At 38.7% G+C, this 19281-nt stretch overlaps 1 protein-coding gene across 7 annotated transcripts in view; it reads right to left on the bottom strand.

The window, feature by feature from the left end:
• The window catches only part of MAGI2 (membrane associated guanylate kinase, WW and PDZ domain containing 2), a 770610-nt gene that overhangs the window by 240565 nt on the left and 510764 nt on the right, over nt 1-19281 (bottom strand). For all 7 annotated transcript variants that reach the window (XM_075774424.1, XM_075774656.1, XM_075774500.1 and 4 more), the window contains exons 4-5: nt 16698-16913; nt 6578-6791 (exon numbers count right to left, since the gene is read on the bottom strand). In XM_075774424.1, coding sequence (XP_075630539.1) covers nt 6578-6791; nt 16698-16913 — 430 coding nt within the window. The remainder of the gene's footprint in view (nt 1-6577; nt 6792-16697; nt 16914-19281) is intronic.

Here is a 19281-nt window from a genome sequence, read left to right as displayed (position 1 = left end):
CAATGTGCTGCTTCATTGTGTTTGGGGACAGGACATATGGGTTTGTTTGGGTTTTTATTGTGCATACATTACATTCAAGATGGTCCTCAATATAACAGCTTGAGCAAAGGGGAGTATATGAGACAAACAAAGTGCATTGTAGGCCACCTGACTTCTAAAGTGCTTACTCCTCCCTCCTTTTTGTATCCCTAAGATTTGTAGATCTGCAGAGCTTTTCGGGCAGCACAATCATGATTTTCAAGTAATTTGTGTGTAGGGTGACAGTGACAGGAAAACAGAGTATTAAAACGGCAATTTTGCAATTCATCCTTTGTGGGGTGCTGCCCAAACTTCTTGTACACATGTAGGGACAGATACAAAAGGGAGTCATCCTCTGACTATGGTTTGAATGGCAGCAGCTATGGCTGCTAGTTTGTGTTGCATACCATGCTGTCAGTCTGTTAGATGTGCTCGGAGTATGTGGTCCTTAACAGACACAGGTTTGGGGTGCCTGTCTTGTGAAACCTAGATGGCCTTGGGCAGTAGATAAGTACTTATGTACTCAGCGCAGATACAGTGGTGGTGCCTCTGGGCATTCACAGGAGCAGAAGACACTTATGTAAGAATTTTTTGGGGGAATATATAAATGCCTAAAGTCTCCTATGGTAATTTCTGTCATTTAAGTTGCTCTCTTTGACTCAGGCAATTAATTTCTGACAAAGAATGGGCTTCATATCATGTGACTTCAGCCATCTAAAAATTACACAGCTAATTGTGTAGGATTCTTCTCTATTCAAGGGAGAGGCACTGTATAATACAGAATAATTTATCTTACCTATCTTCTGGTGGGACTGGGGACCTAACCACATGCTCTTAGTGACATTCTAGGTGCTATGGCATCTCCCAGATGGCTTCCGGCTGCCAGACAAGAAGGGCACTGGTTTTGACAGGTTCTGTTTCATATCTGCCGTGTTCATGGAGATGTCTTGGGCTACCAGTACTAGTACAGTAGTGCTTTGGCTCAGATCAGGAGGTCACTTTTCAGGTGAATCTCTCAGTTACCTTCATTTACACGCTGAGCATTCTCCCAGCTTGAAAGCTTCTTTCACTTGAATTTAAACCAGAAGACACAGAGCAAGAGCTCACCTAATGCACTACAAGCCATTCACAGTCATGCAGCCCATGGCACCTGAAAAGACCTAGTAGCTGTGGATGCTGGGTCATCAGCACCAAGTGTTTCACTCTGCAGTCTACTGATATAGGTAATTTAGATATGGACATGGTTTAGTTCAGGCTGAAAGAATTCAGGCTGGTTTTAACTCAAATCTGGTTTCATGAACTGAGTTGAGGGGTTCAGGGGTTGGAGGCAATTAAATGCACTCTTAAAGATCAAGTTTCTTTTTAGTTTCATCTGAAAGGAATCCAGTTCATGTACTCTGAAATGTGAACCAAATCACAGCGCGTATAGACAACCAGAAGATTTGCTTCAAAAGTGTACTCCCGACACAAATTACATACTACTGCAGATGTACCCTTGGAGATCTGAAGGCATCTTTACTGGTAGAAGCACCTACATTTAGGCAAGTTAATTCTGGCTTTATCTTTGGACAGGATGAATCAGCCTCTGGAGGTAATTATCTCTCTCCGTTGACCACAGAAGGAGCCTTGGCAACTGGTTTATACTAGATACCTAATGCTACATGGCAAACCAGATGAGCTGAATCTTCTAGTTCAATAAATACAAAGGAGAAAAAATATAGTACCACTACAAACATCAGAGGAAAGCTATTGGAAGATGAATTCTGTAGAGCAGAGCAGCAGAGACCTTCGGGGGAAAGACAAGAAATAAGAAAGTGAGGAAAGACAACAGGAGTTATCTGGCAGTTTGACCTGGATGTCAGCATGGATAAAAATAGCAAGTGAGAGCAAGGGACAATACACCACTAGTACAAACTGAGAATGTCTTTGTAACAGACAAAAATTCAGCATTCCCCAAATTCTTTCTAGTTCTACTATCTCCCATTCCTAATTAATTTGTCATGAGGCAAGGAAGTGGCCTCAGGAGGAAGAAACCAAGAGAGATCTTTTCTGTTGCCTGTCCCACTGTATGTCATGTTCAAGTCCAAAGAGCCTTAGAGATCTGATCATTGTCATGCTGACCAAAACTGACGAATTCAATACAACATATAAACAAGGAAAAAGAATTACAGACATCTACGATCATATTCACAAGAGCCCTGATGATTCAGAATTGTCCACACAATAAAGTCATACTGATACAAGATGGCTTGTTTCCCAAAGAATAATCCCATCAGAAGTGAATATTAAAACAGTATGTGAAGAAAAAAAAATCCTTCATCATAATTGCTACTTAATTAAAGTAGCAGAGATAACCATACGACCAAAACATGGTGAATTTCAATATTATGCACTGACACACTGATGATGTAACATATTCGCAGAAGTGCCAAGCTAGTTTATAAGAGATTGGGTAATTACTGCAGGATATGGAAGTAATCTTGAGCAGGTAGAAGGATGTACTTCTACCTCAGTACTTTTAGTGTCTTCTAGTACAAAAGATAAAGTTACCAAATGTAATGGTGTAGCCAGGCTTAACTAGTATATCCTGCTTTCCGATGGTGAACTGATGGAGCAACCAGGAACAGCTAAATATATCATGTTTCTTCAGGTAAGCAGATGTTAGGATAAACATGTTCTTCCTGCAATCAAAAGACTTTCTTTTCTACTAAGAAGAAATACTGGTCCCATTGAAGTCACTAGCAATATTCTTAGAAACAAACTAGGTCAGGATTTTACTTTTCCAGTTTGTAGCTGTACTTCTTTTCAGGTAATACCTGAAATAGCACCAGCTGTATTCAAGAACTTAATGGTTGTTTTTTACTGTGAAGAGGAGAGTCCTTGGCAGAGGCCTATTTTATAGCTGTTTTGTAGTCTTTTATGGTGCTCTCGTAAAAAAAAGCAGCTTTAACGTCTGGAAAAGGTATTGCAACAGGTTCAAAAAGCAATGCTGACTATGCTGCTCGAGAAGTAGGTGTTGAAGTAGGAAGAGACTGAATGTCTGTGAGTTGTACTGGAAAGTGGTTTGTTATACCTCATGTGGCAAATTCTCCTAAAAATCACCACCACAAGTCAAAGAAGATGATCCTTTAAAGATGTACTACAGAGGTTTGAGTTTATTTCAGACTTTTCTCCACTAACAAAACAATTATTCATGTAGTATAAGCAAAGGAAACCATATGTGCTTTTGAACAGTATAGAGTTAAATAGCTTTTGTTATGGGCTGTGTAATAGCCTTGAGACAATTCATCAAGGCTTAGTTGTAGCTCAGCTTAACGAACTGCAGCTTTTCCTGGTTTAATGTCTTACTCTGCCTGCACGCCTTCCAGAGAGCTCTGCTGCCTATAGGTGGATAGAGGGCCGGACAGAAAGGCAAAATCAATTCTGCCTTTTATAAATAAGTATCATAATGTGTAATCAACTCTACAGTACAGTCTATAACGTAATGGTGTATGCGATGGAGTTGGGTGAGGGCCGCATTTAAGGTTGACTGCATATGATAGCAGATGCACCGAGAATCTTGGTCCTTTTATGTTCCCTTCAACACTGCACTGGACCAACACAGCAAATATCGATTGCCTGGGATCCAACACAGCCAACGTCTGCTGACTTTGTGAGGATAACACAACACTCATGTCTCTAGTATGTGGTTTGAGAGTAGTTGGCAAGGTGAGGTGTGAAGGCTATGGAGAACTGCAACTTTTCCTTAGCCCTGGGAGAGGGAAAAACTAAAAATCAGCGATGGCAACAATTTATTTAAACATGCTGAAACAGGTCACACTCATCAGCCGTATTTACAGTAGGAAAGAAGGAGCAGAACTGGAGGCTTTTTTGGTGGTATTCCAATTTATATACAGTGTTTTAATTATTGCATGGTCTCATTAGCATATGGTCTCAATGAAAGCAAATGTAGGAGATGGACTCCTATTTGTGTGGTATGTGCCCGTATTTGAAAATTTGAATTCATATGTAGGGGAGGCTGGAAACAGCCAAAGGAATGTACTTAAGTAGCTCTTCCTGAAAAACAGTGGTAAGTATTATGCAGTAAGAAGGGATACTCTTCCTGTTCTGCCTGTGAATGCTAATATAGGTAAACATAAGGTCATGCACCTATGTCAAAAAATGGAAAGAAAGGAAGAAACAGAGCAAGCCATGCTCTAAAATGCAACCATCCTCTGAATCATCCAGTAAATCTAATATATCTTTTGTCGGTTGTTTTTTTTTTTCCTTTTTAGTCCTTGAGGCAGAGGAAATTCCTTCCAGTGTGCTTTACAAAATGCTAACTGGGCCATTAATGATTAACAAATAAATAATGCTGTCTACAGACAGTTATCTTTCTTATGAAGTCACTCTGTCTCTCACTGTAAATCTGCCACGTTCCATCTGATGGCAGTTTTGATAAATGAGCTCACGTACAAATTTTAGAGGTTAGTATGAGGTGAATGAGTGAAAATGCTATCACGAAATCTAAGACCTTTGGGTATACCTGTGTCAACCTGGGACTTGAGATCGCTTACTGCTTGAAGTTCTTGGGATTTAAAGGCACAATTCACATGAGCCTCAAATAAAGGAAGAAAAGATGCTGCCTAGTATGACTTTTTTTCCACCCATTGTGAAGTACACTTTAAAAATGTTTGTTTTTCATCTATTATTTAATAATCTAGTACAATCTTTACTACTGTTCGGGGAGATGTTGTTAGACAAATAGGTTTTTGTTGTCTTTTTATCTTTCCGTTTTTTTTGCGAAAGCAAATGGAGTCTCTTCATGCCATTAACCAAAGTGACTTGTAAACAAAGAGGCAATTTAACAGCATCCCCACAGCATTACATTCCCACTTAACCCTGTGAAGACTGTGCAATGTGAAAACTCAAACTATCAAAGAGATGTTCCTTTGCTAGGATTCTAGTAAATAATCTGGTATTTTTACAGATGTGTAATTGCCCTTTTTTTTTTTTTGCAATTACATTATTCAAGAATATAATCCCAAAGGCAAGGAGTCCTTCCAACAGCCTTTCTATCCAGTCTGCACCTCTGATTGATTTCTCTGCTTTACATAACATTCATTTAGTGGAAGTGAATGATGAGCATTGTCAGAACTGCAGTGTAAACCAGAGCATTTCCAGGAAAGGAAGTAAACTGTAACATCAAAGGAATTTGTGGAGCAGAATGGCTGCTCTGTAGGGCAGCAGGGCTATTTGCATTCACTGTATTTGTTACAAAATATACATTTATTTTCTATTAAATTGCCTGCCATAGTATTTACCATTCTCACAGTTTGGTGTGTGTCATGCTGCCCCTGACCACCCAAACGTGTCACAGGTTTTTGTTACAAGTACTAACATACAAGTGTCACATAATTCAGTCTGGTCTCTGTCAGAGCATTCAATATGTGCAGAAAAATTAAATTTGAGAGTGAGGTAAAAAGGAAACAAGGGTTTGAGCTAGCCCTGAGGTCATCCTAGTTCTTCTCTGCTTGCTTGGGCAAAGTTACTATAATTACTCTTTTTCTAGAATAAGCATATTTTTACCCTTTTCAGCAAAGACACTTATGTTTTAATAGCTACTGCTCTTTTCAGCCTTGTACATGCCAGAAGCTATAGTTGGTCATGCCAGTGTTCATGAAAAATCTCGTGCACAAACTTTATTCTTATCATTTGTTTACATTTCGTGTGTTTGTTAGTCATAAAACTTTAAATGAAATAAGAGACTTAAAGTGGAAGTGACACCACCAAATGTTATTTTTACCTACTAATAATCAGAATGATGGCTAACACTCCAAATTGTTTGAGACAGTTCCTTAAAGCAAACATAAATGCTACTGCTACCTCTGTAAGAGTGTTCTGCTGATGAAGATGTTGGTTTTTCCTTTCTCTTTTTTTGTGGAGCATGATGTTATATGAACTCACTTATTTGCTGTGTTCTTATTCTGGTAACATGTATTAATGATAGCATTTAGAGAAGAAAGAACTTTCATATCCATATGTTCAACAAGTTGTCTAATTAGCAACTATAGTAACAGGTATGTATAGCCTACCAATAGGAAAAAGTTTCTACACATAATTAATTCTCCCTATTGTCCACTCATTTATTTTATGATTTCTAAATATAGCATGGCATCCCTCTACTGTTCACTAGCTAGTTTTTAGCCCACCTATGTATCTTTCCTTAAATTGGTAAAAAGCTCAGCCCTCTCCACCTCTATGGAAGGAAGAACCCAGCAATTTTGCTACTTTCCCATAAGCACCAGAACGGCAGAAAAGCCTTGATGTCAGCAGAAGAAACAGCATCTTTAATTGCTGCCATTGAAGTGCTAAGCAGTACAGTTACCTATCTTAAAAACCAGCATGCTTCGATGTAAGTCAGTAATGCAGGGATTGCCACCAAGTCTCAGGGGCCTTGACAGCCAGAACATTCCTGCTGTTTTAATGAGGAGTGCAATGCTCCACTCCACCATACAAACCATTTCCCCACCCAGTTAAATACGACACAGCTATTAGAAAGAGAAGAAATAAGACTCACTCAATAAAGTAGACTTCTCCCTTTTCTGTATAAGCCATTTCCCAGTTATCGGGCAGCGGGCCCAAGTCATCATTCTCTTCAGGTTTAGTCTGTTTTGTTACATCCATATCCTCCTTTGCTTCTTCAGGCTGAGTATATCCTGGTGCAGGACAAGGTTGGGTGGAAGATACCTCACCTGAGACACCTGTACTCTTCTCTTCATGTTCACTTGATTCTACAAGAGAAGAAAAAGTACAAGTTTTGGAGATCCAAGTTAATGGTGGAGAATTTACCAGGTGCAGGTCTCCAAGGAATACTCTATGAACTGCAAGTCTTGAAATAAAGAGAAAAATTCTGTTGGGTTTACACAAGGGTCCCTCTGTTAATGCATTTTATCTGGAACACAATAAAAGAAAATAAAGCAATAAAACCAACTGAAACAAGAAACTAATAAAGACCTAAGAAACAAGCCAAAGAGTTCAGGCTCATTCTGTCCCAGGAGTCCTTCCAGAGCAGCAGTTAGCATGGAGCAGAAGGCAGCCTCATATCCAGCAGTGCTACTGTCTTATGCCTTAACTTTTCAAACTATACACACATAAAGCAACTATCCTACTGTTTTACTAGAGACAACGCATCCATTTCTATTAAAAAAGTATATGCACTAATTGCTTTACCTATATCCATACATCGGAGATATTAATATGACATCCATCAAGTCATAGCAATATGTTAATCATATAGAAAGTGGTTGTGATTTCATTACCAATAGAATCTATGGAAGACTTCGTTTCCGTAGCCAATGCCAACTGCTTCCTATACCCAATGTGGTTGTGTATCACTGAACATATTCAGGAAGGAGTCTTCCTTTCCTCTGTCTTTTTCAGTACTTCATCTTTCACTTTTTATTGATTTTATTTCCATAAAGTCAGAAACTAAAAAAAATGTCCAACAGTATCTCTACCAGTACCAGTTCCCACAGTCCAGACCATATACTTTTAGCTAAGCAAGTACAGTAGAACTTAGTGAAATTTGTTAAAACATTCACTGAACACAAACATAAGACAAAACCACAAAGATACCTAAAATATGTCAGCTAAATAGTGTCCAGGTGTGCAATATGTGCCTTATCCACATTGTTGAACACTTATCTCCATGCTTAAGAGTCTACATCTGCATGAATATCACATAGCAGGGCTCCCATGTACACAACTATTAATGACAGTGGAGAAAACACTTCTTTTCTTTTCTTAACTACTAATACATCAAACAGAGTATGATTGAGAGAACTTGTTCTACTAAAGAAGGAGATTTCTTTATTTTTGGAAGTGAATAAATTTGGTTGACTTTTCTACTAGGTACGTGTTTGTAAGCTGTGTTTTATCACATGGTCTATTTATGACCTATTTCTTGAAAAAAATTGGCAGAAACCTGTTGTATCAATGGACAACAGAAGCTCTTCTCCTTGGATCCTTTTTTTCTATTGCACTTAAATGAAGCCTGATCTTGAAAAAGTAGTCAGACTTCTACTTTTGGCCGCATGAACTGCAACTAAAATAAATTCACAATATTAATGTATCGACTGAATCTCCACTAATTATGATGGGATCCTAGTCAGATGGCTAAAATGACCCTTACATGTTAAGTTAGGTAAACCAAATTCAGTCCTGCTTAGGCTAGTTTCTCAGTTTTAAGATAATTAAGTGAGGGCAGATGAATCTGAGATCTAGTGAGCACGTCTTTACATTAAGTTTTGTGAAGGCTAATGACATAAGCTCACCAACAGATATAAATCATAGGAACACAGACAATGAACATCAGAGGAGAACGGAGAACAAACTGTGAACTTGTACACCAGTTTTTAATCAAAATGATACAATAGAGACAAGACTGAGACTACTATAGCTTGTTCATAAAGAAATGAAGTATGTATGGTTTTGTATCATCAAAAATGTATATAGACTTGCTCTGAGTAATACTATATGGACTATACTGAAGACTGTGGATAATTATAAAAAAAGAAAGGAGAAAATGTGTTTTTAACAGAAGCCAACAATGTAGTCTACAATAAAGTTCAAGAAGATGACAATTTCTTAAATGCACTAACAGAGCACGGAACTATGCAGATACTTGTGTGAAACACACAGGAAGTGGAAGACTACTTGGGTAAAATGATCTATTTTGTAATGCTTAGGACAGCAAGAAGGAAGAGCAACAAAAAATTAACAACAATGGTCTTAAAACCACCAGATTTTAATAAAATCACAGAATTAGTAAATTTGATGTTATGGCAAGCAATGGTAAGGGAAAAGGAGTTCAGGACAACTGGTAAAGATTAAGTAAACAATACTAAGAATGCAAGCACAAATTGTTCTAGTGAAAAATAGCAAGTATAATCAGAGATCATTTTGATTAAGCCATGACTTTTCAATGTCTGCTACTTGAGACAGAATTATACAAAAGGTGAAAACTAGATTAAATTGTTAAGGATGAACACAGAAAAACAACATGGTCATCTAACAGCAAAGCAGAACATTTAGTCTATAAAATGGGATACAGTTAGGGACATGAAAGGTGACCAGAAAACTTTCTGTAAGTGTGTTAATAATAAGTAGACTCATTCCACTAGGTGGGAAGGAAGGAAGGAAGGAAGGAAGTAAGGAAGTAAGGAAGGAAGGAAGGGAGGGAGGGAGGGAGGGAGGAAGCTAATAGTATATGATGCATAAAAACTTCAAGGTAGTTAATGTTCTTTTTGCCTCAGTCACTACTGCAAAAAGGTTACCTGTGATTAAATGACTAACATAATTAACATCAGCAACAGGGCTAAAGAATGTGGAGTAGAGTGGGCAGAAAACAGCTCCAGTAAAACTTAGATGAAGCAGCCATTCTCAGTTGGCAGAGCCTAATTGAAAGGAAACCTAGGCTACTGAGGGAACCAATGAAACAGATTCATGGCTAGTAACGCCACACATTTGAGTCTTTATGGAGAAATGAAACTTAGAAAGGACATTGTCATGGTTTCAGCAAAGAATCTATTATTTAGGTTTTTAGATAGTTTTATATTCTTAATCCAAGTACCTAAATTCCCTTTGAAATAATTTGCTCAATTAGACCATTACATCTTTTTTGTAAAAAAGGAGGAAGACCCATGAAACTGTAACTTCACATCTTTCTATTTTTAATTCCTAGAAGGATGTCAGGATCAGGAATCTAACCACCTACATGTAAGATCTTCAAAGATGATAAATAATAGTCAAGATTTTTCAGGAAGAAATTGTGCCAAACTAATCTTATTTCTTTTCACCACAGAGTAACAGGTGCTGCTTCTTGGGGAGAAATGGTAGATATAGCTTTCATGATCTTAAAAAAAGACTTTTGACACCGACACATACAGCCTTTTAGAGTAGTGTGAAAAAAAAAAAAAGCTCTGGTCTTGAACAGGGTGATGGTCTGTAGTTCTACAGCCATATGCAGCTCATGCTGCTAAACTGTAAGTCATACTTGAACTACGTGGTATTACAATCATTTTGTGCTGTTTGGAAATGTGAATCTGTCTGTGATTCAGAAATGAATTAAGAAGAGACACAAACACAAGTTTTGCTTAGTTGCATCCCACAGCAGAGCAGTAGGATGCAGGGGAGCTGAAGTTCCCTCCTCCTTATCTACCACTCCCAAATCGCTCCCCCACATTGCCTTGGCTTTCCAAAATATGTGGCATCTGTCTGGTGCAACATGCCACAATCAGCTGTAAAAATACAAGATGGGGAGCAAATGTCTAGGCAGAATTCCTAGTGAAGAACAATGGAGTTATGGGAATGTGTGAGGAATATCTAACTCTTATCTTCAGTCAATAATGATACTATTGCAAAAGAAAAACGAGCATCATAGTAGGCAGGAAGAGTAAGCATATGCAATACAAGTCTTTTCACCTTCAGCCACAGTAAAGTTTAATCAGGACTACTGTGCCCAGTTTCAGGAATTTCATGTCAAGGAAGATGGGGAAATGAAAAGAAAAAAAAGCAAAGCAAAGCAAAGAAAAAAGAGGAAAAGATTGAAAGTATGGAAAGATTGAAAAACAGATGGTTTTAGTCTTGAGGAGAAAAGACTGATGGACAGGGCAAACATTTTCAAATATGTAGAAATTTCCTGTAAAGCAGAGAGGGTATATGGTCTCCACTTCCCCTGAGAACAGGACAATGTAATTGCTGATCAATTTGGGGTTTTTTTTGTTCTTATCTCTGCAAAGCAAAAGTAAGTTCTCATTTGTCTCAAGCATCATTGCCAGATCTATGAGTTGTATTCCTGAGGCTACCTGCAGTCTTGACCACATTTCTACCACAGGAAGGATGCTGTACGGATTAAACTCAAGACATAAGGCCACATGGTACATATGATCACAGTAGAATAAATACATTTGAAGCACAGGTGCATCACACACAATGGCTAATGGTCAGCCAATTGGTCTGATAGCGCACAGATGTGGTGCCATTGCTGTGTCTTGGGATTTTACCATGATATCTGTAATATGTGTTCTTCCTCAAGATCATATTTTCAACAGGTCCGAAGAGGTCAGATTCTTGACTTTCAATAACCATATTAACAAATCCCAAACATGATGATGGCAGAAAAAAATGTGAAAATTAAGCCTTGAGGATTAGAAGAAATATTCTGAGCTTGTCTAAGACAAAGATTGCTATCAAAATATAGTAGGGGAAAAAGGAACCTGATACTTATTTAACAACTTAAAAATATAATTATTTTAAAGCCAGTCTCGTGAATTATTAATTTCTGGATCATTGTCTTTTAATTGCTTACTTTGATAATGGAGAAGGCATCATGATGACTAAACCCCAAGTAATTAAGGTAGAATTGCCTAGTTCCATTTAATAACATTAAGTTTTACACAATGGACATACTAATCACACTTATCTGGAACACAGTCCTGTGGTATCATCTTATCTTTTTTAAAATGTATCTATCATTCACATATGGCAGGTAAGGTAGATATTCACCCTACAGGGTTTCTTTCTGATAATATATATTCATATGTAATATTTGATCTGACAAAACCCAGGAGTTCTGTTTAAAAACTAGCAGTGTCTTAAATCTACAAATAAAGTTTGAAATACTACTGTAACACATCGTAAGCACAAATATTTATCTTCAGACAATATATGATATAAAAAGAGATCCTAAAATTGTACCATAATATGAGTCCAGAAGTATTTTTGTCACTAAAAAAACCAATTGACTTTATGTCAAGTGAAATAGCCTACTAGAGCTGCTGTCTTTCTACAAAACAGATTACATGGTCCAGTTTTCAAAAGCAGTTTAGCACGGTATCTCAAGAGTGAGTGTCCTGGGAAGTGACAGAATAGACACCAGTAAAGCACCAGCAAGTTATTGCATATGTGGAATACAAAGAACTTTGAGAACAAGATAAATGAGTATGTTAAAAATACAAACTTATCATTAAATACTGTAAGTTCATCTCTGTAGTACTCCAACTCCAAAGATCAGCAGTTAACATATTACTGGATGATATGACATATTCTCTATACAGCTCTTAAGCAATAGGATGACCATTTAAAAAAAAACAAACTGGAAGTTATGTTGTGATAGTCTCAGAATTTGAGCCTTCATCAACACTGTTGCATGCACTTTAAATTGTTTCTATTATTTACAGTCTAACTCTTGGAATTTGCCATGTAAACATGTAAGAGGACCTTGTCACTTTATTCCTTTATTTTAATGCTGCGAATTATTCTTCTTCCAGAAGAACCAACTCAGATGACCTGAGCAATATCAGCAAAGAACAAATTAAAGGAAATATTATTAAATAGTGATTTATGGAGTGGTTTAGGAGCTCTTAAAGAAAATATTGCAGCTCTTTATACCCTTATTGTATCTAAGTGACTAATTCATTAAATTCTGCACAGGAAACAGTCCATCCATTTAAAAAAACTGTTGGATACAACAGTAGTTTAACTCATGTTTGCCGAGCTATGTGTATCTATTTTCTTGTGAAAATATCACTCTGTAGCCTTGGAGCTGCTCCCTTTCCCACAGAGCTGTAACCGTATTTGGGTTTTGGTGCTTTGCACGGAGACACTGTTCCCACTGACTGCGAACACAGTAAGAACTAGGAGCTGATGTGGGGGAAGGAAAACAGGAGGCATGGAGACTGGGTGAGCATAGGGTATTCTGCATGTCATAGGTTGTGACCTAGCTGTGATAAATTGAGTTTAGAGAGCACACTAACAACAGAAATATCAATGGATACCAACTTCTGAATTTTTTAAAATCTCATGGCTCTTGGATGTCGTGTGTGTTATTTTCATGCCTCTCGCTGTCTTTGCTGTGTAATAATCAAAGAATAAGCTCAACCTGTTGCCTGGGACTACTGCACCTTGCGTGGTGATTGACGGCATTGGGACTCCAGCCTTTTGCTTCGTTATGAACCTAAGGCATGGAATGATCATTTTGAAACTTTATGTCATATCTTATCCTTCAATTAATTTGAGCCTGCCAGAACTTTCATTCTCTGGGTGCAACTTATCATTGCTCAACTAATGTCAGAATAATGCACATACATAAGCATTCCTTCAATGTTAGAGTGGTTATTCTGGAGTTTGGGTGATAAACACTATCAGTCAGAAGTGTGAAGCAAATGTGACATGACCAACACAGTGTCAAATCACGATGCTGGTTGTGAAGGAGACTGACTTAATTCTCTGCAGACACGAACAGCAACAGCAGTGAAAACTGAATGTCTAACAAGCAGGTTGCAATCTGATCAAGACTCTTTTTACTGATGTCAAAGCATCAGTTTTGCAGAAGTCATTCATTTCAATGCAGTGTCCATCAGGAAAGGCTTCTCAGGTGCAAGATGTCTCACCCAAACCAGTGAATGGCAGAGTTCCAACCCAGAGCAGCCAGAAGTCCAGTAAAGTGGGCTAGATGTGAGAAACCCAATGCTAATTCTAGACTTGATCATCTGAACAGCTCATCTATAGATTCTGTCTCTCTCATATGCTGCTTGGCAAATAGTAGGATTCGTGATTTAAATTTAGCCGTCTAGGCTCCTGTGTATCTGTAGGCTGAATTACGCATTCTAGATTGTAGAGATGATCCCCTAAAATAGGTATCTAAAACTGCTATGCTGTCTTACTTTTTGGAATTGCCTCTTTCTCCTCACTTTATACAAAGAGAGCAGAGACAAGTAGCTCAAACAAAAAGCAAGGCATTTAGGCATACAATTTACTAAAGTTGCATGAGATAATTCCAATCTCCCAATTAATACTACTTTGCCCGAAGAAAACTTGATCCACGATGATGGACTGAGAGTCCTCCATTCTAAAATGGCCAAAAGCCCCATCCTGAAGAACTGAGAAGGATCCCTGTTGGGTTCGGGGCTGAGGACAGGTAACAAAAATCAGAAAACAGACACATTGGGCAGGAAAAATTAACAAGAAGACAATTAGGGATCATGGTTGAAGATCTCCAGTCTGTCCATATACAATTGTCTGAGGGAAATCTGACAGCCAATGAAACTAGGTATGTAAAAGTGAATTAATGAAAAATTGAGTCCGACTAATAAAGTTCTACAGATGCGCAGATTATCTCAACAGACACTGAAAACTTGTCTGAAAAATCAGACCAAAAGCACAAAGATCTCTGCAACTACAAATGCCATTTACTTGTGTGATAAAGATGGGTTTATTTCTTCAGAATCATCTTAGATCTGTTACTGTTTCAACCGAGCAGTTCTAGGTGTTACAGCAGTCTTTGAGTTGACAGACTCTGATACTTTTGGCAGTTAAGAATCCATTAAGTTGCTGAGCATCTATAAAAAATGTATCAATGTTTCAAATGTCCCAAGAGTCCTATATTTAATAAAAGACTCCCCATAGAAGTGAAGCATTTAAAACAGAATACACTTTCTAAAAGAACTGGAAATAACAAATAACCTACCTCCATTGCTTCTTTATAAAAACTAGATCGCTCTCTCCACCAAGAGTTTAAAAAAACCACACAAAAAACCAGACAAACACATTCTGTTTTTTTCTGATTGTTCAAAGACACAAACTACAAATGCACATACATTTTAGAGGTAGCTAAGACTCTGTCAGCTCACAGAGAAAATGACTGCTGCAACAGGGTCCGTGGGAGCTGCGCTGCCCAACAAAGGCAACACAGCATGTATGTACAGAGCTGCTTTGCTACAATCCCCAAAGTCCTCAATCAGTGTAACTGAACAACAAAACCCTGCTTATGAAACCATGAGAGCCAACACAGGCACTGCTTGTTCTGCTGGCCACACCTACAGGAATTACTTTGTGGGGGGTGAGGAGGGGGAGGAGGGGGGCTGCCTCACACCGATGCTCATATATTTCATTTTGTAACACAGCACATGACAGTGCCTGTTTCTTGGGTGCTGCCTAGTCATCATTCACATAGAATTTGCCTGGGAGAAGCCAGTTGTAGGTGTACTATGCAAGGAGAAAAGCAGGTAAATATTGCCTCTTGATCCGGTTTGAGCTGAAGCATATTGCCCTGGAAATTGCTCCTCAGCAGTGGTCCGTTATGTGGCAGATTTCGAGTAACTGCAAAGAATGATCTTTCTAATGATTTCTACAATACACATCAGAGACCAAATCCTGCCTTTGCCTCTTTCGCTGTGGAAGTATCCTGGCAACAGAGCCAGTGCTGATGTTTTATGTAAGGATTTCTGGGCTTCATCCTTTTCTGCGTTGCTGTGTAGGAAAGGCACTAAGTGTTAGAGCATTGCCGACAGACACATCGCTGCGTGGAAAGGGTGAGCTAGGCACGTACAGCATGTGATGGCAGTGGCCAGGGAGTAATGCTGTAGCCCTTTGGCAAGCCAGGTGGGGAGAACGAGATCGACTCTCACCCTACCGCTCCCTGCCACCCTCCTTGTACGTGGGGATGGATTCTGCAGAGGGATTTGCCCTTACATGTAGTGTCAGGCAACAACTACAGAAAAGCACGTGGCATATTCAATTCGATATACTTTCTAATGCAATAGGGGAACAAAAAAGAATCTGCAGTATGAAAATCCTTTTTCTAGTGCTTAGAAGATTAAGTAATGGATTTTTTGTTTCACATTAACCTATACACTTAGAGAACTTGCAATATTCCATTTTATGTTCTTATCCATGTGATTGTCACTACAGACTGCTTCAATAATTTGTTTCTGAATTTCTAAGGTCACCAAAAAGGATTCACAGAGTTATTTCTCAGAGAGATATAAAAGTCTGAACTCTTTAATTTACTACTTGAACAACAACAACAAAAAATCATTTCTTAAATGGTATTTCAGAATAAAAATGATTAAATACTGTAAAATGATAACTTGCTGAAATGTTGAAGGGAAAGCTGATTACATGCTTGGGAAAAGGCTGGAGTGCTCTCACTCAGGATACCAGTCAGTATCTTGAGCCCCTTTTTTTCTGCATAACTATGATGCAAGCAGTAAAAAACCAGCTGCCTTTTAGCACTAGACATCTGCAGTCTTTATCAGCTTTATGCAGGCTCTGGAACATGACTGCAAAGAGTCCCTCCTGATAGTACTGTCAGCTAAGTTTCACTGGCACTGCCACAACTTTGTTAATATGATGACAACTTTACTCTTCCACAATATTGCTAAGATTTCATAGCAATTTACAAAAGTTCACTTCATAATGTAATGAAGTCTCTTGTGAATATCACCATCTGAGAACTAGGAGACTAGATTCATTTGACCAAATTACAGTTCTCTAGACTCCCTCTATAGTCAATGGAGAGAAATCGGCACTTCTGATTGATTTCCCAACCTAGAAATCTAAAATGGGTCATAGGAACTGTATTCAGAAAGTAGGGGGTTTTGTCTTTGGTCTGTAAAGAGGGTTCAAAGGGACTAGTTCAGATATCTTTATGGTAGCTGAGGTAAGTGAGATGACTCCCCCAAATGGAGGTTAACTAATTTGTTTTAGGCTTCAGAGAAATCCTATTATTCAGGATTCCTGGCTTTCAGTCTTGGAAGAACATCCTTACCTGAACATGCATATTCTCACTGCAGAAGGAGGAAACTGAGGACTCTGAATAACAGAAACGCATTGCAAAGTAAGAAGGAAGAACAGACCTGGTGTTACTGTCACGTCATTTCCATTGACTACAGGTCTTTCTTCCTCTTCTTCCTCCGGTGGTTCAATACCTGTCTTCTCCATATTGCTCACAGACTTATTCCTTTTACGTTTGCCTTCGGCCCCGGGAGTGGCACCTGGGAGGATCTGATCTGTTACATTTAACAGCAACGGAGCTGGTTCTGCTGGAGGCTTTGGAGTCCCGTAATAGTTGTCTGGAAAGAAAAGGAATAACACGTAAATTTGCAGAAATACCTATGCTGCTGCTGCTTCTTTTGTCTTAGATTAACGGGATTATGTGATGCAGGATCTGGTTCATCAGCTGATATAAAGATTAGTTCAAAATGTTTTCTGCGAAGTTAAATAGTCACCTTTCATGAAATGTTAATTAATTTTCTTGGTTGTAGCACTAGTGATCAAATCATGCTCAAAAGCATATACCATATTAACAATTCCTGAAATTTTAACAGGGTAAGTTAGTTAACATTCCTCTCATCCAAATACCTGACAAATAGGCAACATTAGGATAAATTAGTTTTCTAACATTTTTGCCATAATACAAGAGTTTCTGAAGCATCAAAAGGACCATAAAAGTATTGGCTATTCACTATGTTATGTCATTTTCAGCCCCTCAAATTCTCTCACCTGCTTAGAAAGTAAATAATCATTCAATGATTCAGAGATTTGCAGTTTTCAGTAATGCTTGCACTATCTCATTTTTCATATTTGTCAAATTTTTGCTATTCATGAGCTCCAGATTTGTAATAGTTAATGCTAATATATTTTCAAAGAAAGCTGAAACCTTATGCTTTAGGGCTTAAAATTATCTCAAAGTGCTAAGAAATTCTGAGAAGACTTAAGGTGGCTGACAGCTTACCCTCTATTTGTCTCTCATGAAATTTCTGGCAACTTCCTCTGAATCACCTACTTTCTGTCAGAAGGATTATTAGATTAGATGGACCCTGGTCTGATCTTATCTATCAATATCTGTATTGCATTTCTAGCACATCAGGTCTCAAAACTGGTTTCTTACAGATACCTCAAATTTGTCTTCAAAAATATGGTTAAAAATAAAATATTAAAATAATTAAATAAAATATAAACATAAAAAAATAGTAAGTCCTCTCTAGAAGCAAACATAAAAGGTAATGTAAGACATAAAGACAAAACCATGTTATTTATGCAGAGTTGTCTTTTCCCATCTGCAAGTTGCATTGAAGGGCAGTGAACACGAAACCTTACAAGTAGGTTTTCAGCAGTTAGTACGGGAAATTAAAAATACTGTCCAGCTCTGAGAAACTTTTCCAAAGAAAAAATCACCTATGTAAGGATATTAAGGTATTTGTAGACTGTATGACCATTTTTTTTAATTCTTATCCCACAATTTAGGGCTTCTGTGCAATCAAACTGGCAAAAAATATTTTAGCCACATATGAGTGTGACACAGATAAAGAAATATGTTATATCTGCACAGTAAACTATCATAAGATGCATTTTACAAGCAGAGCAAAAAAATTATTTCTGGTACTAGTATTCCTGTGTGTTTCCAGTGAATTACAATGTTCAGCCACACGACCACCTCAATACAGGTAAGTAATTGAGCAGTCTAGCAACTACTGAATACTCTGTGAATTTTTTTGCAGTGGTTTAACACATGTTTCTGTAATTGTAATACACTAGAAAAATTTACAGTCTTAAACAGCCCTCGTACTCACTCTGGGCTTAGGGATGGCACAATGAAAAGCTGACTTGCTGAAGTTTTTCTTTTGATTTTATGACATGGCAGTAGGTTTAATGCAGAGCCCCGATGCCAGTAGGGCAGTGAGATGTGCCTTTGGATGGCTGTCTGTGACCTGCCCTCCCACAGTCTGCAGGATGTCTCTCTGACTCCCAGGGTTAAGGCAGGGGAGCAGGATTTGGGGTCTAAGGAGGGAAGGGAAATCTACATTTGTCCACTCGCAAAACTCTACCTCCAAGTCACTGAAGGATTCGGGAGCGCAGGTAATAGTCTCCTCCCTCCTTCCAGTTGAGGGCAGCAATGTTGGGAGGAACAGGCGGACACAGTCCATACATGCATTGCTCCGTGACTGGTGTCGACACCACAACTTTGGGTTCTTTGACAATGGGATGGCCTACACGGCACCAGGCCTGATGAACCCTGATGGGATTCATCTCTCTCAAAGGGGGAAGAGGATCTTTGCCCAGGAACTAGCGGGGGTCATCGATAGAGCTTTAAACTAGGCTCGAAGGGGGAGGGGGATAACATCAGGCTTGCCAGCGACATGTTGTGGGATGATGTGCCCAGGTTGGATAGATGGGGCACTGGTGAGGGCCCTCAGCCTACTGCTCAGAGATGTGCTGGATGCACTACCGCACGCTCAAAGCCTAGAGGAGATGAGCCGGGGCTCCGGATGCAACAGGAACCAATGGGGTAACACTGGGAAGATACATCAAAAGATTCCCAGCCACCCCAGCCAATGTCAGCCTCATCAGGGGCACAACTGAAGCGCCTCTGCGTGAGCGCATGGAGCATGGGGAGTAAACAAGAGGAGCTGGAGACGTGTGTGTGCCTGCAAGGCTATG

This window comes from Balearica regulorum, chromosome 1 (genome assembly GCF_011004875.1).
Source record: "Balearica regulorum gibbericeps isolate bBalReg1 chromosome 1, bBalReg1.pri, whole genome shotgun sequence".
Classification (NCBI taxonomy): domain Eukaryota; kingdom Metazoa; phylum Chordata; class Aves; order Gruiformes; family Gruidae; genus Balearica; species Balearica regulorum.
Note: the sequence above shows the minus strand (reverse complement) of the source record. Positions and strands in the feature narration are given on the sequence as shown.